We start from the raw sequence: 26,041 nt of genomic DNA, 5'->3' as shown, positions 1-26,041 counted from the left end.
ACATTTACGATTGTTATTTCTTCTTGCTGAATTGCCCCTTTTATTAGTATGTAGTGGCCTTCTTTGTCTCTCAAAACATCCCTGCATTTGAAGTCTATTTTATCTGAGATTAATATTGCTACACCTGCTTTCTTTTGGCTGTAGCTTGCATGAAATATTTTTTTCCATCCTTTCACTTTCAATTTCTTTGTGTCCCTGTGTCTAAGATGAGTCTCTTGTATGCAACATATTGATGGTTCATTTTTTTTGATCCATTCTGCGAATCTATATCTTTTAATTGGGGAGTTTAATCCATTTACATTCAACGTTAAAACCGTGAAGGCATTTCTTGAATCGGCCATCTTATCCTTTGGATTATGTTTGCCATATTTTTCCCTCTCTCTATTAATATCCTTTATTGTACCCATACCGAATCTCTTTAGTACTGAACCTTTCTCCAAGTCTCTCTGTCCTGTCTTTGTTTCTCTGTCTGTAGGGCTCCCTTTAGTATCTCCAGTAGGGCAGGTCTCTTGTTAGCAAATTCTCTCAGCATTTGTTTGTCTGTGAAAAATTTAAGCTCTCCCTCAAATTTGAAGGAGAGCTTTGCTGGATAAAGTATTCTTGGCTGGAAATTCCTCTCTCTCAGAATTTTAAATATATCGTGCCATTGCCTTCTCGCCTCCATGGTGGCTGCTGAGTAGTCACTACTTAGTCTTATGCTGTTTCCTTTGTATGTGGTGAATTGCTTTTCTCTTGCTGCTTTCAGAACTTGCTCCTTCTCTTCTATGTTTGACAGTGTGATCAGTATATGTCTCGGAGTGGGTTTTTTTGGATTTATTCTATTTGGAGTTCGCTGAGCATTTATGATTTGTGTATTTATGTTGTTTAGAAGATTTGGGAAGTTTTCCCCAACAATTTCTTTGAATACTCTTCCTAGACCTTTACCCTTTTCTTCCCCTTCTGGGACACCAATGAGTCTTATATTCGGACGCTTCATATTATCTATCATATCCCTGAGGTCCATTTCGAGTTTTTCAATTTTTTTCCCCATTCTTTCTTTTATGCTTTCATTTTCCATTCTGTCATCTTCCAGGTCACTGATTCGTTGTTCAACTTCCTCTAGTCTTGTACTATGAGTGTCCAGAATCTTTTTAATTTGGTCAACAGTTTCTTTAATTTCCATAAGATCATCCATTTTTTTATTTAGTCTTGCAATGTCTTCTTTATGCTCTTCTAGGGTCTTCTTGATTTCCTTCATATCCCGTACTAGGGTCTCATTGTTCATCTTTAGTTCTTTGAGTAGCTGCTCTAGGTGTGTCTCTTCTGGTCTTTTGATTTGGGTGCTTGGGCTTGGGTTATCCATATCGTCTGGTTTTTTCATATGCTTTATAATTTTCTGTTGTTTTTGGCCTCGTGGCATTTGCTGTCCTTGATAGGGTTCTTTTAGGGTTTGTAGACCAGTTGAAGTCCTTATCTCTAATTTATCAGATCTACAGCTTCGTGGAGTACACTTTCTCTAACTAACCAGCAGGTGGCGTCCACGAGCCACCTGTTCTCCACAAGCCAGATCTCCCCTGCTTAGCCTTTTTGGTGAGTGGGGGAGTGAGTCTTGTGGGGCCCAATTGGTGTCCCAAGCTTGCGTGTGTAGTTGGTGTTGCCTGCCCTGTATGTGGGGCGTGTTTCTGGGCAGTCGGGGAGGGGGCGTGGCCCTAACAATCAAATCTCCCTGATGATCCTAGAGTTTTAAAGCTACTGCAATAGTCTAATCCTTCAGTTCAGTCCTGCCACAGTTTGTCTCTGCCACTGACCCACAAGTCTTTGGTATTGGCGTATGGCTCCTGAGACTTGCAAGTGGGCCCCTCTTCCAGGCTGTGCACCCCGGGTCCTCTGTTGAGGGATGACTGTGCTATGTCACAGGTGAGTGCCGTCCCCCCAGGGCAGTTCTGGGCTGCTGGGCTGTGTTGGGAGGCTCCCAGTCTGCTCAAATGATGGCTGAATGGGGCTCTGTTAATTCACACTGCTCCCCCTTCCCAGCTCTGGGACATTCAGCTGAGGTTGCAGGGAAGGCTAATGTCCACGCCCAGTTTTGTGGTGTGTGCCTGTTATTTGAAGCACTTCCGTCACACTGGGTTGTCTGGGGCAGCTCTGGGCTATGGGGCTGGCGATGGGCAGGAGTGTTTCCTGTCCACCAGGATGGTGGCTGTGAGCGGACACCCCCCTTTTCTTGGGAAGTTGTGTTGTTTAGTGAATTTTCTCAGCCACTGGATTATTGCCTTTTGTCTCAGAGCTCTCTTATTTCTGCTCTTGACTTGACGTGCCCAAATTTCAATTCTTTGAAGCTTTCTGTATTGAGCTTCTTAGAGTAATTGTTTTAGAAAAAGCAAAAAGGATTTAAAAAAAAAAAAAAACGGCCCTCCTCAGAGATCTAATGGGTTATTGAAATGCTAATAGACAAAGCAACCAGGGCCATTAAGGAAAGGTGCCCTGGGCAGAGAGATCAGCCTTGCTTCGGGATTTGCATATGCGCCTCAAGGCCTGATCTCCGCCCTTCCCCTTTCTGTGTTCACCAGAACTCCAAAAATCCTCTGCTTTTACTTTGGAGCTTCTCGTGTTGTTTTCCTTCTATGCCCGTCTCCTCTGTGCTGGGCTGGCTGCTCTCAGAGTCTCTGGTGTCTGGCCTCAGTCTATCTATGGTTGGAGTTTGAATCAGTAGAATGAGTTTCCGATGAGAGCAGCCACTGCAATTCTCCCTTCTCCTTCCTGGAGCTGACAGCCCCTCCTCCCCCGGGACTGAGCCTGGCAGGGAGGGGCGCGGGTCCCCTGGCCGCAAAAACTTACAGATTTCGCTGATCTCAGCAGTTCCACGTTTTCATGAGTGTTGTATGAAGTATGCCCAAAGACAGATTGCTCTGTGGTGTCCAGTCCACGCAGTTCCTGGCTTTTTACCTACTTTCCTGGAGGGGTAACTAAAACATACAGCTCACCAGTCTGCCATCTTGCCCCGCCTCCTCTGTTGTTTTTTAATTCTCTATTTTCTTTATCTCTGTTCTAATCTTTATTTCCTTCCTTTTGCTCACTTTGGGTTTAATTTACTCTTCTTTTCCTGGTTCTTCCAGTTTTGAGGTTAGGACTCTGATTTGAAAACTTTATTCTTTTTTAATATAAACATTTATAGCTATAAATTTCCTTCTCAGCACTGCCTTTGCTGCATCCCGTAAGTTTTGGTATGTTGAATTTTCATTTTCATTCGTCTCAAGATACTTCCTAATTTCCCTTGTGAGTTTTCTCTTTAACTCATTGGTTGTTGAAGAGTACCTTGTTTAATTTCCAAGTTTTGTGACTTTTCCATTTTTCCCTCAATTATTGATTCTAGTTTTATTCCATTGTGGTTGGAGAAGATACATTGTATGATTGCAGTATTTTTGAATTTATTGAGTCTTGTTTTGTGACCTAACATATGGTCTGTCCTGGAGAATGATCCATGCGCATTCAAGCAGAATAGATATTCTGCTGATGTTGGGTGAAGTGTTCTATATATGTCTGTTAGGTCTAGGTTGTTAAGAGTATCATTAAATTCTTTTTTTCCTTATTGATCGTCTGTTTAGATGTTCTACCCATTATTGATAAAGTGGGGTATTGAAGCCTCCTGCTATTAATGTAGAACTGTCTAGCTTTCCCTTCATAACTGTTAGTATTTGCTTCAGATATTTTGGAACTTCACCATTAGGTAATATATTTCTATTTGGCATTATGTACATATATTTATAATTGTTATGCCTTCTTGGTGAATTGACCCCTTGATCAATATATTATGACTGTCTTTGACTCTGCTAACAGTTTTTGATTTGATGTCTATTTTATCTGGTATCAGTATAGCTACACCAGCTGTCTTTTGGTTACTACTAAGTTGTGATATGCAACATAAGTATATCATAGCTTCAATGATAGTCCTCCACTTCTTTCACCTTCCAGAACTCTCTCAAGGATTAATCAGTGTGGAAATTTTGATGTAATGAGAAGAAAACATTAACATCAGTTGTCTTTATGTAACATTGGGGGAGGAAACCCACTGACATTGAAGCCCCAAATTATTCCTAACAAACATAACATTTTACTCTTCTGAAGTGTTAACTGGGTAGGAGCACAGGACCAGAAAGACTGGGGTTGTAGTAACTGATTTCTCATTTATCACAGCTACACTTCTCTTAAAATTCTAATGGCTGTGTCGCTGCAGTTCACTGAAATTTATTCACACATACCAACTTAATGTTTAATTCCAGATTTTACTGGCTTATTGATGTTAATAGCAAAAGGAATAGATAACCAGATGAAAGAAGTGGCAGAAGATTTGTTCAAAGCCAGGGGAAAAGACTAGTTCTCATAAACATCTTCAAATACACTCCCCCAATCAACACTGGCGTATATGTCCTGATTCTTGTTGTATGAATTCCTTAGAGATGTATAAGAATTTTCTTCTTTCTAGAAGTTAGCTTCAGGTCTATTTTGCTTTTCTTGTATTTAGTTGGTTAGTTGTTTAGTTAGGTAGCTAGTTTTAAGTTTGGGGAAGACTGGTAAGGGACCTTTATTTGAGCAAGAATAGAAATATAATACTTAACCTGGTGTAAAAATTAATAAGAACTCAAATGTAAAATAAAATGTTGAAAGCATTCAAACATTTATTGGCTACATAATAGCCAGTAAAAGGAAAGGAATAAAGAAAAGAGGGGGAGAAATGGAATATAATAGCAGCTACTATATTGAATGCTTATTCTGTGTAAGACATTGTGCTTCACAGATCTTAACTCACTGAATCTGCATAACACCTTGTGGAGCAGGTACTATTACCTCTATTTTACTTTGGAAGGGATGGAGGCAGAGAGTTATTGAACTCGGGCAGTCTGGTAGCAGAGCTCATACTACAATACTATGCTGCTTCTTCATAGAGCTGAAGGAAAATCCAGAGGAGGGTAGACAGGCCAGTGATCTCAGATCCAGACATAGAGTCAGAACTATATGGGCTGGAGAAAAAAGGCAAAGAGATTTATGTAGAAATGTCCCCGTCTTGTGATGTTTCAGTATATTCCTGAGTATTTCAAGTTAAAATTTAACAACTAGAAACTAACTCTAAGCTAAATGAGTTAGTTGAGGTTCAAATAAAATTCAAATGAGAGCTAGCAGTCTCATACTCTTGCAATAATAATAATAATGTTATTATCACTCATTTAATTCTTATAGTGACCTTTGGAGATAAATGCTATTATTTTCCCCCATTTTATACATGAAGGTAAATAAGTCCTGAGTCACATTGCCAGTAAATGGCCAACCAGGGGTTTGAACCCAGGCACTCTGGCCCTAGAGCCTGCATTTTTAACCGTCATGCTATACATGTATGAAAAATGCATATATGTGTCAGTAAAAGGTGAATGTAAATCTGCTTTATTGGAGCACTAATGTGCATCCACAAACTTCTATTTTTTTCTCAGTTTGTCTTACTGTAATCTAATGTGTTAACTTTCAAAAGGAAGTGTTTCATTTTTAACTACTTCTTTGGTACAAGGCTTTTTTTTAAGTATGATTTGGCTCCTGTGTTCAGAGCAATGCTTTTCTATATCCTCTGACCCAATTTTTTTGTTACCTGCCTCCAGAGCTAGGATTCTGGCTTGTAAGTGGTACTTCATTTTAACATGTTCCCAATTTAATTCAAGAAAATAGTGATCTATAACTAAATTTATAGAGATTTGTAGAGAGTTTTTGAGAGTTTGGTAGAGAATTTGTAATCTTTGTAATATGAATGAAAGTTTTTGGGATTGAGAAAGTTTAGGGTAAAATTTGTGTGGAGAGTTGGCCCTATATATTCATTTTTCTTACATGTTTTGAGCACAACTGTTAGATTTAGAACAGTAGTGATGAAGAATATGTAAAGATTAAATTTGGGGGAGATAAGTTTATGTAAGAAAATATTTAAGTACCTTATGGAAAAGGAACTTAATTAACATTAAACTGTTTCTATCATCCCATGATCCCTTTTCATCTTTGTTGATGTAAGTACATAAATTAAGTTTTAATCTTTGTTTGCACATTTAAAAATACTATTTTGTATTTTCATTAATTCAGCATATACATTCATTTTTGGTAAGGATCTGTTGATTTGATAAGGATGGAACTATATAGTGTTCCATCATACTGCTTAATATGGTACATACGCAGTCTGTTCTTTTTGAACGCTTTAGATTAAAAAAAAAAAACAATAAGTATCTGGAAATATCTCATGGGATTCTATATGGGATTGAATCTAGAGATAATAGATTTTTAAAAACTTTATTTTGAAATAATGTTAAACTTATCAAAAGTTGAAAGAATAGTACAAAGAACTCCTGACATTTCATGACCAAGATTCACCAGTTTAGCATTTTGCCACATTTACTTCGTCATTCTCTAAATATACATACTTTTTTTTCTGAACCATTTGAGAGTTGGTTAAATTTATCATGCCCCTTTACACATTAGTACCTAAGTTTGTATTTCCTAACAAGAATATTAAAAATATATAGATTTTCTAGGTCATCCATTGTTGTAGTAGTTGAAACAGAATTTGTTTAATGACAAAATGTAGGGAGAGAAAAGCCAAAGACAGTTCTTATCTGGCCAAGTATGTGGCATGAAGACCCAGAGGAAATAGTTATTCATACATTCCACAAATATTTGGGTGCCTAAGCCTGGTGCTGGTCTGTAAGGGCTAAAACTGTGAACATACTACACAGCATCCCTTTGGGGTTATAATTTAGTTGGGATGGGGATGGTGGTATAGATACAGACAACCAGGCAAGCAATTTCAATACATAGATGTAAGTATAATGATAAAAAGGACAGAAAACTTTCCTAGTTAAAACTTTAAGAATGAATTACAAAATGCATTACAACTCAGAGGTTGAAGCTTTGGGAAGGAAAGATAGAAGCTAGATTACAGGGAATTAGGCATAAGTGAGTGCCTAGGATGTGAAGGAGGTGCACTATAGCATGAATTCAGAAAATTTGGCAGTGAAAAGGAGAAAACAGTAGTTTTACAGGGGAGGGTACCCAGAAGAATTGAATGTTTTTCTGTTCCACTCTCCCCTCTCTCCTCCTCCTCCCCCAGTGGGCTGTGGTAGTTGAGAATCAGAGACAAGAGATTGGAGAAGGAATGAGCGGGATCTAGGACATGCTTAGTTTAGAAGGAACTGAAGGGAAGGAGGATGATACGGGTATAGTTACAGGATACATTTTAGTGATGAAAATTCTCATGATAGATGGAGGTAATTTTCTTGGTAATGGAGGGAGGTGAGGTCATATGAAGAGGGGGGAAGTGTAGAACTAGAAGCTTGAGGAAAATGGAGTCTACTTGGTACAAGCTTTGAGGGGATGAATTAGGGAGTAACAAGAAAATAAAGGAGTACTGCCAAGCAATGGTCAAGGCCCAGTTGAGGTTTGACAGCACAAAATTTGTATTGGACATGATGTTTCTGCATTATTTCTCCCATAGAGCTCTATTGTCCAGAAGTAGAAAGAGGTTATCCTTAAATTATCAAGGGTTAGGATCATCTGATTCTTACCTTTTTAATTTTTACATAGAAGAATGAAAGGGAATTGCACGCAACTTTTCATTTCTATTTTGTTTTTAACAATTCATTTCAGTGATCTTTTTCTCTCTTCCTGCATGACAGTGAGAGCAGCTTTTTTTCACCTCCTTCACCTATCCTTCCTGCATTTTTCACAGCATGCTCTGTCTCTGAGATGTCCCAGCAAGCAGGCCAAGCATCATATTGACTTCACAGAAGAACAGCCTGAGCTGACACCTGTAAGTTATGTAAATACTTGTCTGTGCGACAACTAAGATATCAGTGAAGAGAAATACATTAATTTAGAACTCATGATGAAACCTGTTTTCATATACCTCAGTTTTTTTTCAAAAAAATAATGAAAATTAAACCAAACTTTAAAAAGCAAAAACAAATGAGTAACTTTATGTATGTACCATTGAATGTCAATACTCATGGTTAGATTATATAGGTTTCACATGTCTGTGATAGAGAAATTTTGTATCAGAACATGAAACCATGTACTATCTTTCTTCTTTTTTTTTTTTTTTTTTAATTCTGGAGCTAAGAGCTTTTTATAAATTTCTGTAAGGTAGTAACAGAAATAGCTTTCTTCAGAATGGAGATATCTTTTGCACTGATGCTTAATTGAAAACCTAATTTCTTTCTTTATAAATGTATTCCCTGCTCAGTGGTTGACAAATCTGGATGCTTCAGAGCTGTGCTGTCCTGTATGGTAGCCACTGGCCACATGTGGCTGTTAAGCACTTGGAAGCATTATTAAGCCACAATGAGATGTGCTATATGAATGAAATGCACAAAGAGTATGACAAAAAAAAGAATATAAAGTAGCTTATTAAAATATTTTTGTATTGCTATAATGTTTTGATATTTTTGGTTAAATAAGATATTTATTTATTTCACCTTTTCCTTTTTGCTTTTTAAGTGTGGCTACTAGAATTAATACCACTGAGTTATATATCTGAATGTGGTTTAAAGGGGAAGTTTTAGGTGGTATATTCAACACAGTGAACCCTAATATAAACTCTGGACTATAGTTAATAGTACAATTATAATAATCTCATTAATTTCAACAAAGTTACTACACTAATGAAAAATGTTAAAAATGGAGATAGGTATATAGGAACTCTGTATTATCTGCCTGCATGATCTTCCTGTAAACCTACCACTTTTCTAATTAAAAAAAAAATGTAAGCAACTTTAAAAAATGTGGCTATTAGAAAATTTTAAAATTAGATTTGTGGCTTTTTATACTTCCATTTGATATTGCTGCTTCAGAGCCATCTATGAAACGTATTAAAAAAAACAACAGAAAAACCCTGCACTCATCCCTAGACCAACTGAATCAGATTCCCTTTGATCTTTCTGTCTCTCTCTCTCCCTCTTTCCCTTTCTCCCTTCTTTTCTCTCTTCCTTTTCTTTCTCTTCTCTCTATCCACTCCCTCCATTTTTACTCTTTCTCCCTCCTTCTCTCATTATCCCTCCTCCCTCACTTCTTTTCTTTCCCTTTTCTTTTTCTTTTTTTCTTCCTGTTCTTTTAAAATGCTGGGGTAACCCAGTGAATTGATTTCACAACCCAATAATAATGGGTTATATCTTGCAGCATGAAAAACACCCTTCCAACCTCACCTCTAGCCTCTCCCCCCAACACTTTTAAGTATCAACCACACTTACCATAATACTTTCACTGTCATCTACTTGTTTTTGAATCTGCCCAAACAGTGGTTCTCAATCCTTTCAGACCCAACTGCCCCTTTTTATAACAAATAACTTATAACACCATCCTTACTATCCTAAATGAAATTCATTGGTAAAATAATCTACCTATGAAGTAGTCAAACCCTGCACCCACTTATAATCAAGAATTCTGGATTTAAGAGAAGTGAGAAGATCAGAAGCCAGGTTTTACAAGAAATATAGGAAAAAAGCAGAAATATGGTTGGTCTCTGGAATTAAAATGTGTTTTGATAAAAACATACTTGTATATATGGTAAGAAAAAGGGAAACAACATAAACTGAAGTAGGGATAATGTGCTAAGACAAATACAGACTGTCAGAGTAGAGAAAATGGGGAGGTATCAAATTCTTGCAAATGAGAAGAACTTTATTTATAATGGTAGTTACAAAATCAAAATCATTCCATGTTACAACGTGGAATGAGGTAGCAGTAAAAAAAATTCTGAAACTTGAATTTTTTTCTACATGTATTTCTCATTGTGCTAGAAATAATTTAAATAAGGCCATCTTTATTAATGAAATTCAGTGAAATTCCTGCATTTCATGTGTTTTCACAAATTTAATAGTATTTAGTTCTTCTGTTAAAAGGAATTTCATATTTCTTCTATCATTGTGACAGAGTGCACACTGATATTGCTAGGTGGTATTGGTAACTCTTCCTTGAAGCAAAGTTTCAAGTGGTGAAAGGATTCTCTTAACATGAACAATTGCATGAAAATTACAGTTGGTAAATTTCTAAAAAGAATGTGTAGACTTCCTTCAACTTATTTTTCACGATAGTAACATTTCTGGAAAATTCATTGAATATTAAAATCATACAAAAATATTTTTGTATATGTAAAGCAGAGTAAGGTTCTAAGCTAAGATAATTATAAACAGGATTTCCCATTTATATAATTTTCCATATAGGAGATTTGAAAAATCATGTGGGATGTGGGAATTTTATTATTGTTATGTGACATTTGTCCCTCCTTGCAGAGCATGTGGCATTTCTGGCTTCCCAATAAATAACTAGTAATTCTTCTCTTTCCTGTTTATTGTGACAATCCGAAATTTTTTCAACATTTTTGATAATGCCTCCTTGAAGGCAGTACATCTTTCTTTGAGGACCACTGATCTAATCTCTGTTTGTTCTCTTTACACCAGCCCCAGCTGCCTCTTACTCACTCATTCTTCGAGACCGTAAGCTTATTCAGAAATACTTTAGGGAGCCCCTGATTTTGGGTTAGGTACTCACCACCTACTCGTTACCATACCATACCTATTAATATACTGTATCATAACTGCCTGTTGCCCTTGTCTGTATCTTTCTCTTAGACCCAACTCTTTGAGAGCAAGGAATGCCCATCTTGGTCACCTTTGTACTCCAGTGCCTAGCATGGATCCAGGCTCAAAGCTAGAACCTAATAAATAAATTAATAAATGAGAGGAAGGGGAAGAAGTAAATGGAGTTAATAAACCAGTGAAATGGATTAAAAGAAAGCCACTAACTTTGTGTTTATGAAAGAAGATATAAGGTTCTCTTTTGTGAACTATGCATATTTTTGTTAGCAGCATGTACCAAAACTGAAGGCTGATTGGATATGTCCAAACACAATTTCTGTCTCTTTTAAGTCCTCCCAACTGTATGTCACTATTCAGTCCTCTTCCTCTAGTAAGCAGTTTCCCACCACTCTACTCCTTCCTCTCCCTCCTCTTCTTTTCTGAGGAGTAAGCAATTCTAGGAACAGTGAATGGCTGGTGTCAGTGGGGGGAAGACGCATAAAGTAAGGCATATGTTGAAGGAAGAAGTTTGCTGCTTTTGGTTTCTAGGTGTTCTTCTGCTACAGGTACAGATACAGGGAATGTAGAGATGTTGGCTCCCTCCCTGCTAGTTAGTGACTAATAAGCATGACTGTCCCAAGCACAAATGATCATAAAGTAATTTATGATTATGTTTAGCTATTATTTGTTTCTTGTTTCTTAGACATTACACATTTGGGGGTCACCAAGCATAATGACTATGCCCCTTTTATTTTAGGCTATTTAAATCTTTTAATATTTTTAAGTGGAAAACATCTACTTCAGAATTTTCAAACAATTGCAATTAAATACCCTTACCTCTTACTGATCAGATTATAAGTTTTTTAGAGACTTGAAGTCTTGAAGTGACAAGTTTAATAACCGATGAAGTAAGTCTTCTGAAATCTCCTCTTAAAAGCTTAAACTTGACATTAATATTTAGAATTATGTTCACCAAATGATAGTTTGTTTTCTTTGTCTGAAGCAGATTTCATTTTTTTTAAATTTGAAAATTTGAAATGTTATGAATATATACAGTAATGTGGGGGGAATCTTTTTCTGACAAAGCAAGATAAAATAAATAGGAGTAGGTTTTCAAGAAACTATTTTTTAAATGTATTTCACAATAATTGTATAGGAATACATTTTTTCCGTTACATGTGAGTAGCCAAAATTGAATGGAAATGAGAGCAATGAAACTTGTGATTGCTCTTTTTAATTGTCCTTTTAATTCTTTGTCCTTTCTAATTTTCTTCCTAATTCTTAACTGATTGCTAACTTCAAATTAAATTGAATTTTCAGCAATTTCTGCCTATCCAATATCTTTCTAAATGAGCCAACTAATCTAATGATAAAGTTAATATTATTTTCTAGGTAGTGTGTTTTCATGGTCTCTGACAATGTATTTTCTGAGAGTGGGTGTTGCTCTAGTGTTTCACATTAAGTTTCTTTCCAAAAGATTTGTTTGTCAAGAATAATTTTAGATACAGTTAGATTTATAAAATATAACATTATCAAATGTTTGTTACAACTCCACACAGCTGTGCCATGCATTGTTTAAATGATAATTAGTAACTACATAGCATTAAAAATAAATACCAATTCAGAAGTATTCGGGGACTGGCAAGTCTGAATTACATATATATATTAAAACAGCTGCAGTTCTATATGAGGATAAATACAATTGCATAAATTTGCCTTGTAACATGTTACTAAATCGTTATTAAGGAGGAAAAGGTTAGGGACTAACTAATCACAAATCATTTTTTATGAAAATATATTAATTGTTTGAAATAATTTAACCAGTTTAAGGGAACAACACTTCTTAGTATTTTGTTCATAATACTCATTTGCTATGCAAGTCATTCACTGTGTGCAGCACAATCCTATTAGTATAACATCATTTGGATATAATGAGAGAATTAAAATTTTGCTGAAAACAAGTGATCTCCCCCAGTTGACAGATTTATAGATATTCTTCTTTTAGTCTGATTATCATTGAATTGGCCAAAAATACTTACAGAAAGTTTACAAATTATGTAGTCTTATTCTGTTTTCACCAGAAAAATACAAGCTACAAAGGTCTTGTATGGGCTTGAATAAAAGGAAGGGATATGTTTAATCATTGGTCTTCTTTGACATATTTATTTGTGCTATATATACAATACTCACGAATGCTGCCCAAGAAGGCAAAACAGGCTTTGCAGTGTAATACCCGTTTTCCCAAAGAGTGAGGGACAAGCAGGGGTCTGGTGAGACATGCCTCCTATTATAGTGTCTTTGCCTCCTTTAAAAAAAAAAAAAAAAATTCTCTGGAGACATTGCACTAAGTTTAGGAAAAAGATATGAAATTAATTACAGAGAATCAGTCTTGTTTTGTCTACTTTATACTTTAAACACATAAGATTTCCACTGACTTCTATTGCCTTTTTTGTTTTTCTCTCTCTTTTTCTGCACAAGCACTCCTATCTGGACAGGGAAACCTCCCTTCTTCTGAGAAACATTGCAGGAAAACCTTCTCATTTGCTGACCAAGGTGATACTTCTTCATTTCACCTCCATGTTACTATTTATTGCCTATAGGTAGAATATAATTTCTGTTTTTTATTGTGCTCTCAGATTATTGATTTCTTGTTTCAGCACTTTTGTCCTAAATAGTGATACTTTTCCTCTTATTGATGGTGATTATTTCATATTTACTATCAGAAAAATATTGAGAGTAGAAAATATTTTCAGTAATTGTTACTATTTTAAGTTTTGTAAATATCTAACAATCATCCTTAGTATGTTGCGCCTTTTCTAGTTTAACAACATATTGTTCTTTAAAGTGTAAGAAACCATTGCTTTAGTTTTTACTTTTACCATTGATTATTCATACTGTGAGTTTCTTTAGCAAACTTTGCTTTCTAATTCTTGCCTATTTTATCACTATCTCATTTCATTAAAACATTTACTTATATGAACAATCTTAATTTACATTAGCTTAATCAAATTGGAAGAGAAAGGTGCACTTTTAATTTCTCAGATCTCTACCCTCAGGATGGTTTGAATGAGTCCAGCTAGATTTTCTTTGAGCTGATATTTTGTATCATCTTAACAGCTTTTTGCCCTTGTCATCATTAGCCAAGGAGTAGTAGAGAGGGAAGATGAGTAGCTTTCTACCTGTTTTTAAGTGATGCCACTACTTCATTAGTTTCTTTAAATAATGTTTCTAAGTTGTTGTTATTATACTAGAGGTTGTTTTGTTTTGTTTTGTTTTGTTTGTTTTTTTAGTTCATTTCTTCCTAATCTTGTAAACTTTTGAAAGAAGATAAAGGCTAAAAGTGAAATCTGCCCTGAGAAGCAGGTCAAAGAGAAGACCCTTTGATAAAGTCAGTAATGGGACTGATTTTCTTGCCTGAGTTTCTCTTTTTAAAGCAGATCTAGGAATGGAATTAGAAGTTTAAAGATGAGGGAAGTGTTGAAGCAGGTTGTAGCCTTGTATCCATGTACTGTATGAACATAGAAAAGTTATCAAGCCTTTTCCTCAGCTCTCCTCTCTTCTCTGTTTACTCTCTCTCCCTAAAGTCCATACTCAGCTTCAAGTAAGTTCTCTGATATAGATCAGATCTCTCTTCCTGAGAGCACCACACTTCCAGATAGTTATTAGGCATTTCCTGTAAGATTACCATTTTAGGATCATCGCAAATCCCACAAGTCTCTAGATTCCTTACTCTCCTGGGGCCCCACAATTTCTGTCCATCTTTTTTGGTGTTTCTGTTTCTGTTCAGGATGCTGTCATTGTCCCAGTTTCCCAGGTTTGAGCCCTTCTTACCATCCTTGGTGCCTTTCTTCCTCTAACTAATTATCTCAAATCTCTAATGAAGCTTGTCATAATCTGCAGTATTTTTGAAGTTCACCCATTCATTTAATTCCCATTTACACCACGCTAATATAGGCTCTTATCTTTTAATGGAGCTACTATGATTGTCTCTTTCTTCTTGCCTGTAACCTCCTAATGTTTTTTGTATACTGCTCTCAGATTAAGTTTAACGTTTTACCGTTTCTGTTGTTTATTTATTCAGTAAAATTATTGAGCCTTGTACTGTGTCAAATGCTGATACAACACTTGTATAAGACGTACATTTTCCACCTTCATAAACACACAACCTACTTATGAAGATAGATGATAAACATTAACAAGCAAATATATAAAACAATTCTAAATCATATTAAGTACTATGAAGGAAACAAGGTAAAACAGTGGAGAATTCTTGGGAGGGGATTAGGGGTAAATTTAATTAAGATGGTAAGACCAGAGAAGTTCCTTTACACTTGAAGGATAAAAAGAAGCCAGTCTGGAAGTGGAGGGGCAGTGTTCCGCGCAGATAGACTGAGGGAAGAGACAGATTGGCCTAATTGAGAGGCTGCAAAAAGACCAAGTTGCTGGAGCCATCATAGTTGAGTGAAGATTTGAGCGTCTTGGTTTGGAAAGTTTGTATTTTTTCCACATGCAGTGGGAAACTCTTAAAGAGAATAATTTCATTCACTCAACAGATATTTACTGTGCCAGACAGTGTTTATGGCACTGGAGATATGGCAATGAACAAAACAAAGTTCCTATCACAGGGAAAGTTGTTTTTTGCAAGTTTTGGAGAAATATTGTTCATAACTACTTCTAATCTTCCTCTGCTCAAGACATAATGATACCAACTGTAATATATGAGCCATTTCTGCCCTGCCTGTCTTTTCTCCTGTAATCCAGGTGGTGGCATTAGTGTATGTGTCCAGCATCTGGCTCTAGCTACCTCCTATATACCACCCTGCTTACTTGCAACAAGATATTTGAGCAGGATTGTGATTCAGTAGCTCAGAACCTAAAATTATAGGGGTGGGGGAATCAAATTGAGGAGGTAGCAAAAATCCTAGGCAACCTGAGCCACAGGGGTCTCTTAGGCTACCCTTAATTTTAGTGCTGATGTCAGTATCCTCTGTACCAGAGCACCTGGCTATTCTGAAGCAAAAAAAGGTGTACGCTTTTTACATACCACCTTTGTGACAATCTCATTCCCCTTACCCAAGAGCATTATGCTCCCTTTACTATCACTTCTCCTTATATGTCTGATGGAAACATTAGAAGCTGTGCTTTTCCAAACTAGGACAGTGTTTAACACCCAGTAGTTAGTACACAGTAGAATGAACATAGTAGCTCTTTGCTTGGGCCAAATCAACAAAAGGATTATCTTTTACATCACTGATCCAGACGTCACTATACCATTGTTAATGAAATAAGTATACCACATCCAGTTCTGAGCTAAGGGAGCCTCTGCAAAAACAATCCCAACCAGTTTATTCTAGGAGTAGGTAGCAGTGCCACAGAGGACCATGTCACCATAAATGGGAGCAGTGGGCAAAGATTACCTTGCTGATTGGATGCCCTTTAATCTTGGGGTACCATTCAAAGGCTTCCCTTACATTCTGATATGTCTGTTACTCATTACTGCTTTAACCTTCTTTATTATTTTCTTTCCCATAGGATTTACGACTGGCATTAAAATTACACATCTAATCTGAAACAGACTAGATCCTGAAGAAACTACTAAGTTTAGTTCCTTAATTTCAGTCAAATGTGTTCTAAACTCACAAAGCCTTTATACTTTCTTAGTGAAAGAATTAAACCAGGCAATCTCTCAGCAAGTGTAACTCTTTCTCTAGTTACTCTAATTTTTACACCAAAGAGAGTGTTCTAACACTTTGTCACCACAGCATTGACTTTCATTTAATCATAAGATCTCTACCCAGTTTTTGTCCTTTATGTAAATTTGAGGAGGCTTGACATTTGATGGTTCTTGTTGGCAACATAGGAGTTTATCAGGTAGAAAGTGGGTTATCTCTCTTTTAAGAGAAGGAGCAGGACAGAAAGTTTTTATATGTGTGAGGGATCTTTTATGTTTTAGGATAAGAAGATGATACTTAAAGATACAGGGCAGCAGCCTTAAAACCCTGAATTGCCTGCTTTAACATCAGCAACAAAAAGAGGAACTGAGGAAGATAAAGCTTCATCTGTTGTATAAACTTGGGCTGCAGACACTGACACAGTTTGCATTGACGTTACAAGAAAACTATTGGAAGTCTTCTAAGTATGTAATCTAAACACATTGGCAAATCTCTTCCCTGTGTTGCACAACACTCTGAGCTTAAAACAGTGTCTTCCTTTCCCAGGTTTTATGGTTAAAAGATATAGTTGGTGATGGCTTAAATATAGTAGATAAAATAGAACATTCTGAGGAAGAGAGCTTATTATCTTCAGGGAGCATAAAATAATATGAATCTTACAATATGATGTAAATATTTTCATTTCCAGTTTTTCTTTAGTGATGATTCATACTGTGAAACTTAGGGATATTTTGATCAATTCTGTTTCTTCAAAAAGCTTCTATCAAGGATTACCTTGTAATAAACTAGAGAAGAATAAACTTTAAAAATTTGCATAGGTTGAAGTTAAAAAAATAGTTGTTAAATTTGAATTTGATAAAAGTTTTAATGCAGAGCAATTTTTATCATTATTAAAGTGTAGCATTTTGATCAAATAGAATAGCTGAGCCTGGATTTGTAAAAATAGCCCCACTTAGCTGTTTTTATTGATGGTTAAAAAATTAATTGGTTTAATGCATGTTAATTCTTGCACGTCTCTAGTTTCTTTCTTCCGGTGAGTCAGCTTTTTTCCTTGTTAACCTGTAGAGCAGAAACTGATCTGTGAGTTAAGCTGATCCTTTAATTAAATGACATTTATGTCAGCCCTTCAAAAGATGGCACTGGGTTGTATTCTGTTGTACTTGGTAAATAATATTATACTAAAACAAAATGGGAATATAAAAATACTGTTTTTGTACTTATAACCAATATCAAAATATAATATTTAAATTATCTTGTTTCTTATTTCCTTAAACATGTTTTGAGGACATCTTCTAAACTTTGGCAGGTTAGTTATAATGTAAAAGAATTTGGCCTTTTAGAAGTTCATGCTTATATTCCAAATACACAAGGCATTGAGCCTACATATTTGTTTTTCTTGTTAGACTTTGAGATTTAAATTTACTTTTCAGACACATGAAATGAGCCTTTAAAATATGCCTTGGTAAGTTTTATCTATCTAGAATAGTCAGTCATGAAAATATAAGGATGTGGCAAATGAGCCATGAGGAACATAAGGTCATTTATTCCATTGAGAAAACACTCATAAAACTTTCTGCTTACTTTAGTTTCCTAGCTTTAAAACAAATACCATCCAATGGGTTGGCGTAACAACAGGAATTAATTATTGACTCACAGATTGACTCACAGTTTCAGAATCTAGAAAACTTGCTTCCTCCCAGGGTCAGTGTTTGCTGGTTGGTGGGCAATCTTTGAGGTTCCCTGGTTTTTCTATCACATGGTAATGCACACAGTGAGTTATTCTCCTTTCTCCTCCATTTTCCATTGATTTCCAGCTTCTGGCCATTCCCCATGGCCTCTTTCTCCAATTGACTTTCACTCTGTTTATTAAGGACTCCAGTAATCCGTATTAAAGCCCCAACTGAATCAGTTGGGTCACACCTTAACTGAAGTAATATCTTGAAGAGATCTTACTTACAATGGGTCCATGCCCACCAAAATGCCAAGCAAGAATTTCCAACTGGATTACACAATTCAATCTACCACACTGCTTTTTTCTCCAAAAAAAAGGAAAAAAAAAAAAAAAGTAACTGATTTCATAATAACCATGGAAAATTCTAGTATTTAGAATTCCTTTATAGAGTAGTGCTGTACTCATCAAAAGCACATATAGGGCTTGGTAACTGAACTGATGATTTTATTTCTCTAAGGCTCAGAATTCTAGAAACTTGAATTTTAATGACAGTTTAGTTTTCTCATTTTAGAGCCTGCTTAAAAAAGAAAAATATTTATCTTCTGTTAAAATATATAATCAGCATACTTCATAATTCTGTTGTTTTCTTTGCATAAAGGAGTGGTAGAAAAATGAAATGATTTAATCTTTAAGGAATATATCTTTGTATAATGTATATGAAACAAGTCTTACTTTACCCCTCCCTATTGTTAAAATAAAGTGTTTTGTTCTCTGTCTAATTTAGTTTACAGATAGTATTTCAAGATCTTGGTCATTATGTTAATTCACTGGCTCCTTTTATTGAAGGGGATTAGATTTCTGGGAGACAAACCCACTGCCTTTCCTAACCACTGTCTTCTTCTCTGTTCAACAGAGTAGTAAATAGTAAGCTTGCAATGAGTGAAGACAGTCTAGAATATGAAATGAAAAGAGAAGCAGTTCATAAACAAGGAAGCTAATAGAATTTGGAACAGAACAGTGGATGAATCCTAAGTGAATTAGTTTTTGTTTTTTGCCCTGGAAGCTTTAGCTTTTTAAGTGAAGAATAACACTTGGATTGTGTTTCTTAATTACAATCTAGGACAAAGTTTGGCTTATATAACTAGGTTTTTCTTTCTCTCTCTTTTTTTTTTAGTCTTATATTAAATAAAAGAATATAAAGATGGCATTTTATGTTTTTCTAGTTATTTTCCAGAGTAATCAAAGGCTTAGAAATAGAAAATATCCATTAAAATCAACAGTTTACTTACATGAGTTCTTGTTTTTCAATTGGCGATTAATGCTACAGTCTATTATGGCCTATTGCTGGAAATTACAGGTAAGTACTGGTGTTAGAGTACTAAATGTTATTTTAGGAAAAAGAATAGAGAAACGGTTTAAGTGTATTTCAGTTCTTGATAATTTTGTTATAAGTTTTCTGAAGTAGCACTTAATGGAAATTAAGTAATTGAAAAATTTTAGTATTTAATAATCTTTTCAATGAATTAATAGCAACAAATTTGAGTTTACTAACATGAGGCATTGATTTTATTGTGAATTTTCCAAAGCAGAGTAAAGCAGCCCCCTCTATTTGTATTGGAATAATGAAAACTTACCTGCATTTTTAAAAGTATTTTTATTTATGTTGTTTTTGGCTGTAGATATTTTTATGATGATGATACATTTTCAGTTTAACAGAACAGAAATTAGTATGCAAATTACCCATTCTTAGAAGAGGGTATAAATTCAGAGTTGAGGGCTTATGCGGGTATAGCAAATTAGTGAATTCACAGATGGCCTTTATGCATTCATTTCTCCTGTCCCAGAGCTGAAATTCATCTTTGTTTTGACAGAATTGAACTCATTAATTTACCAAATCACAGATTTTTTTCTCTATAATATGAATTCTAGTTTATTATAAGAGATCTTCAAGTCTTCATCTATAAAAATGTTCCTTTCTTTACAATATGTCTGCTCTCAATTTGTGAACTTATTTTTATAATGTGCTTTATATAAGTGTGTGAGTTGTATTTTTAATGAAATTCAATTCTAGGAACATCCTTAAAGACAAAAAAGAGTTCTCAAATATTCTCATCATCTTAGCATTAGTTTACCTGAAATGCTTTGTGTTCACAGGAAGAACAGGCAGCAAAATTGAAAGCTGAGAAGATCAGAGTTGCCTTAGAGAAAATTAAAGAGGCACAGGTGAAAAAGGTGATATGTGGACTTTTTCGTATGTTGTGATTTTTATCAGTTTTACAGACTTACTTTTCACATATATTATTTTTTGTTGATAAAATACATTATAAAATAAATAACTTTATGGTTATTTATAAATTCTTGAAAAATAACAGTGCAAAATAGCCTGATTCTTATAATCTTACCTCTTATTACAGTAAAAATTAATGCTTTAAATTTTTTTAGGTATGTTGTTTAGCATATCTTACTTGCATAATAAAGTCATTATTTGTATTTTAATTTTATTTAACTTTAATATATATTTAAGAGCATTAATGAGAACATTATTTGATATTGGAAGAAATTCTTTTCTACAGTGCCTGTTTTTTTTGTTTGTGTCTGATTTCCTTTTAACTTTTACAGCTGGTGATTAGAGTCCACATGTCTGATGACAGTTCTAAAACAATGATGGTGGATGAGAGGCAGACAGTGAGACAAGTACTGGATAATCTGATGGACAAATCTCACTGTGGTTACAGTTTAGACTGGTCGCTGGTGGAAACTATCTCTGAGTTACAAATGGGTTAGTAATAATATTGCTTTGATTACTTTTTAGTTACATAATTCCAACAGTTTGCATGTTGCTGAAAGCATTTTGAGATATCTTTGTACATATCTTTTCTATTACATTACCTTTTGCGATGTTTTCCCATTATTTTTTCTCAAGTATTTTGAGATTTCTCTGGATTCAAGATCATTTCCAGTTTACTTCACATTCTCCTGTGGCTAGACCAAAGTTTTTTAAAGGTACCAAAATACTTTTTTTTTCCTTCAAATAAGAACTACACTGATCAACATATTTACTAGAGGCCATTGTCCGGCGCTGCCCCGCTCGGTCCCCGGTTCCCGGCCGGCGAGGGGAAACAGGGAAGGAGAGAGAGAGATGCAGACTGCGCGAACTAACCTGGTCATGAATCACGACTCGAACCACACGGCAGTTGTGAAAGCAAGCCCTTTACTACAGCTAGATGAACATTCTGTGTTACTGGTTCCCACACGGGGCACGGCGCCTCGTGGGAGAGCAGCCTCGATGTGGCCGTCAGGCACGGCTCCTTGTGGGCTGTCTCACCCTACCCCGTCCGGGTAAGACCTTTTATACACAATTAACAACCAATAAGCTTCTAGGCTAGTATCGCGTATACAGGATTTCGATTGGTAGGAGCGGGTGGCGGATACATGCGTCACTATGCGGAAACAGGATGCAGGCGCCATCTTGGCTCACTCGATGGGCGGGGGTAACTCTAGAGCAGGCTGCAGCGCATACGCTAGGCCCGATTCGGGAGGCGGCTTTCCACATCTCCCCCTTTCTTATTTATTTTTGACCCAGTGTCTCCAGTGATGAGCGTGCTCCCGTGAACCCAAATGGTTCACAACCTCTTTGGTGCTTTGGGGAGTCTGGACTAGGCCTCAGCCATCCAGCGGCGGAGCCTCTAGCACCAACCAGAATGCTCACGTCATATGGAGACCGGAGAGTCCGTAAGCTGGAAGCAACGTGACTCTCCCTGCAGTGCTTTGCCTGGCAACTGGGGAACAACGACGGGGGCAGGAACAGCAGTAACCAGAGTCGGGGGTGTCACTAGGTGTCTCTGTGCAATGGCTAGGGTCCAGTCTGGCCACAACTAGGACTCTGCCCTAGAGACCCACCTGAGACAAAATTATGACTACTGGTGTCGCCTTTTACACCCGAGAAACAGCCATGCGATTCGCTACAAATTTTGCTCCAAAGCGCCCCACCTGAGGCGACCAGGAAGGGGTATGGTTAATAAATCGGTCACTATCGGGGGTAACAGAGGTGGGAGTCATAGCCATCATAGTGGTAACACGCAATTGCTGCTGCGCTTGAAACAGGCGTTCTAGCAAACATTTAACAACGACTAATCCCACCAATAATCCCACTGCAATGAGGATCCAATTAGTTAAATTGGGCCAAGAGAACCAGGAAGAAACACTGTGCAATAGTTTCTGTAGAACCTCGCCTAACCCGGAGAGATCGACTTTAACGGGTTTTAACTTGATCCCCCCAATTGTGTCTAAACTAGATTCCACCTGTTGGGAGAGATTAACAAATTCAGGAAAATATGACCTTTTCAGCCAATCAGAGACTCTGGAAATGCTTCCGGTCACGTTGGCCCTGACAGGAGTGACACAGAGTTTAACCGTAAGCCACCGGGTGTCACATGTTTGCTGAAGCACTCTCCAGAGTCCATCTATTTCCAGTCCAAGTTCATCTATCTCCGCTTGGAGTTTCTGAATGGCCTGGAAATTTAAGTTCAGCATCTGATTGTGGCGGCGTAGCACGTCTCGGGTAAGGTTGACCAAGCCATTTACCGTTTCCATCGTTATGGCGAGCTGCCGATCTGTCCATGCTTGTAGCACAGCCTGCCCGATCGTTGGGACAAACAAAGAGGAAGCTACACCGGCAGCATTCGATAGCCATTCTTTTATGCCTCTTGGACGCCTAGACTTAGAGAAGGGGATATTGTTAAGTGAAACAACTTGAGAAACAGGGCCAACCCAGTCGGTTGCCTTGACGGGGAGCCAGACATAACTTGGGCGATACACTAGGATAGCGGGGCGGCGAGGCATCCGGGTCTTTGGAACGGTTGCAGACTGTAGGAGCAAGCCCTGGAAGGAAAAGGCACCTTTGAGTCTCCTTTTTACTCAAGATCCCTTCACAAGACTGGCGGCTCTTCCCTGTAACGTTAAGAAATTCAAGCAAGACTCCCTTACTTAACTCGCCATTACCAGTTTCACAAGTAGCATTCGCCGCAACTGTGGTGTTGACAACCTTGACAGAGAGGTTAGCAAAAGAGAGGATCAGTGTGTCATTGGTGAGGGGGAAGGACTCGTTGAAGCTTGTGGAGGAAATATAGTTCCACTAAAAAGAAAAAGGCAGATTAGAAGGATTGCTATAGGAGAGCAAAGAACAGAGTTACCGATCCTCTTTTTGGGCACCCGCGGGGTGGTCAGTCCTACTATTATCGTCTTGTCGGTCGTCGCCATCATCAGCAGGGTCGGAGGCTTGGTCTAATGGTTCAGGTTGTATATTCGTTGGCGTTTCTGACAGCTGTTCCTTGGCTTCTTCAGGTGATGTCACGGTTCTCACCAGTCTTTCCGGAACCCACACTGGTTGACGTCCTGGTTCCTGGGGAAAAACACAAACAGAGCCTCTGGCCCAGCTGAGCACCGGGTCAGGGCCTTTCCACTGCCCCGACAGGACATCCTTCCAACGGACTAGACCTCTATGCGGAGGACTCGGGGTGGTGTGTTGCAGGGCAGGTGTCATTCCTTGTGAATTTTCGTTTAAAAAATTATATGTGAGCAAGGCTACAGACAGTCGAGCTTTTGGGGACAGGCCGTGGCCTATACCCTCTTTCTGTTTTTTAAGCAAGTCTTTGAGAGATCTGTGCGCTCTTTCAATGATTCCTTGCCCCTGAGGGTTATAGGGGATGCCATGTTTTAATTGGACATCCATGTTGTCACAAAATTTTTGGAAGGATTTACTAGTGTAGGCAGGCCCGTTATCCGTCTTTAACGTCTTTGGCTTACCCCAAGCTGCCCATGCAGCAAGGCAGTGTGCAATGACGTGGGAGACTCTTTCTCCTGGTTCAGCAGAGGCAAATAAAACTTGGGAGCATGTGTCCACCGACACATGTAAGTACTTGATCTTACCATACTCTGAATGATGAGTGACATCCATCTGCCAAGTATCCCCTGGGGTGAGACCCCTAGGGTTGACCCCAACCGAGGGGACTGCTCTCTGCTCTGCACAATTGTTGCAGGCTCGGACAATATCTCGAGCAGCTGCACGTGGTATGCTGAACCGCTTAGCTAGGGTACCTGCATTGATGTGAAACTTGGCATGGAATTCTCGGGCTTGTTGATACGGTACCAGCGTCGGAAAGATGTGCAGCTGTCGAGTGGCTACATCTGCGCTATGGTTCCCCTGGGCCATAGGGCCAGGCAAACCTGTGTGGGCTCTAATATGGGTTATGTAAAAAGGGTGTTGCCTGGTCCATATAACCTCCTGTAGTTTGGCAAAGAACGTCCTTACTGTAGAGGAATGTTTAACAATGCCCACCGTTTCTAAAATTTGTACAGAGTTCACAACATAAGCAGAATCCGAGACGACATTTAAGGGCTCGGAAAGGCTTTCCAGGACTGCAATGATAACCTGCAGTTCTACCCATTGAGGCTTTTGTGGTTGGAAGAGCACTGTTTTAGGAGTGTCCCCCTCCACACAATACGCCCCTGTTCCAGAGCTGGAGCCGTCCGTGTATACGGTGGGGGCGCCTGCTAGTGGCCTAGGAGAGGTTACTTTGGGAAAAATCACTGGGTGCCGGGTGACAAACTGCAAGAGAGGAGCCTTAGGGAACTGATTGTTAATGGGACCAAGAAATGTACACCGGAGAATGGCCCATTGATCTATGCATCCGGTGAGTATCTCAAGCTGCTGGGAAGAATAAGGCACCCTGAGATTTTTGGGGGGCTGACCGAAATGCTGCACAGCCCTTTTAATGCATTCTAGGGCCAAGTCTGCAACCGCTGTAGGATAGTGCTCTAGGACTTTTTTGGGGGAAACTCCAGGGTGGACCCAGAGCAGCGGCCCCCGCTGCCACAGTACCGCAGTGGGCTGTAATTCTGTCGGCAGCACGCAGGCTTCAAAAGGCTCATCAGGGTCTATTCTCTTCAATGCAGCGCCACTGAGCGCCTGTTCCACCTGGCATAGTGCTCGCCTTGCCTCTGGAGTGAAGCTTCGAGGTGAGTTTATATTAGAATCCCCCTTCAACAGGTCGAACAAAGGTGTTAGTTTGACATTGGGTATTTTTAGGTATGGACGGATCCAATTGATATCCCCCATGAGTTTTTGTAGATCATTGAGAGTGTGTATATTGTCTAGCCTGAGAGACACCTTTTGGGGGGAAACATGAGTGGGTGCGACTTTCGCCCCCAGGAAAGTGGTAATGTCAGTCATGTGGATTTTTTCAGGGGCAATCTCTAGGTTAGCTTCTCTAAGACTAAGGACTAAATGTGACAAAACTGTTTTAAGAAGATCTGTGTCTCTATGGGCTAAGAGAATGTCATCCATATAATGGATGATTTTCACTTGAGGGAACTGCTGCCGAGTGCTAGCTAGCTTCGCAGCGACATACAGCTGGCACATGGTAGGACTATTAGCCATGCCTTGGGGCAGGACTGTCCATTCAAAGCGTTGACAGGGCTCCTCTTGATTACTAGAGGGCACAGTAAAGGCAAACTTAGGGGCAAAAGTATCAACATCATCAAGAAAACGCTGAAGGGAGCTTTTCCTGACCGAGATACCCCGTTGTTTCAAAAGGTTCTTTAAGGGAGCTAAGAGAGGTGAACTTCCGGACTGCCCCATGATTGCAGTCGGCACTATACTTCAGTCACTCGGAGAGCTCTTCCGAGTCCCCCGGGGTCACCTGAAAACCCACGGGCCCTAACTATCATGTAATAAGACGCACTCACCTTCTCGCGTTGATCAGGCGCGGGAAGTCCGCCGTAAGCTCGACGCGCAGCGCTGCTCTCCTCACAGAGGGACCGTCGAGAGCGAGGCAGGAGGAGGAGCTTCCCCGTACGGGCCACCACTTGTCCGGCGCTGCCCCGCTCGGTCCCCGGTTCCCGGCCGGCGAGGGGAAACAGGGAAGGAGAGAGAGAGATGCAGACTGCGCGAACTAACCTGGTCATGAATCACGACTCGAACCACACGGCAGTTGTGAAAGCAAGCCCTTTACTACAGCTAGATGAACATTCTGTGTTACTGGTTCCCACACGGGGCACGGCACCTCGTGGGAGAGCAGCCTTGATGTGGCCGTCAGGCACGGCTCCTTGTGGGCTGTCTCACC

General features: G+C 38.4%; 1 protein-coding gene across 1 annotated transcript in view; it reads left to right on the top strand.

The window, feature by feature from the left end:
* The window catches only part of RAPH1 (Ras association (RalGDS/AF-6) and pleckstrin homology domains 1), a 132,279-nt gene that overhangs the window by 60,361 nt on the left and 45,877 nt on the right, over positions 1 to 26,041 (top strand). Inside the window, 2 exon segments of the mRNA XM_037849031.1 lie at positions 20,073 to 20,150; positions 20,538 to 20,697. Coding sequence (XP_037704959.1) covers positions 20,073 to 20,150; positions 20,538 to 20,697 — 238 coding nt within the window.

Source organism: Choloepus didactylus, chromosome 9, assembly GCF_015220235.1.
Source record: "Choloepus didactylus isolate mChoDid1 chromosome 9, mChoDid1.pri, whole genome shotgun sequence".
In the NCBI taxonomy this organism is placed as follows: domain Eukaryota; kingdom Metazoa; phylum Chordata; class Mammalia; order Pilosa; family Megalonychidae; genus Choloepus; species Choloepus didactylus.
Note: the sequence above shows the minus strand (reverse complement) of the source record. Positions and strands in the feature narration are given on the sequence as shown.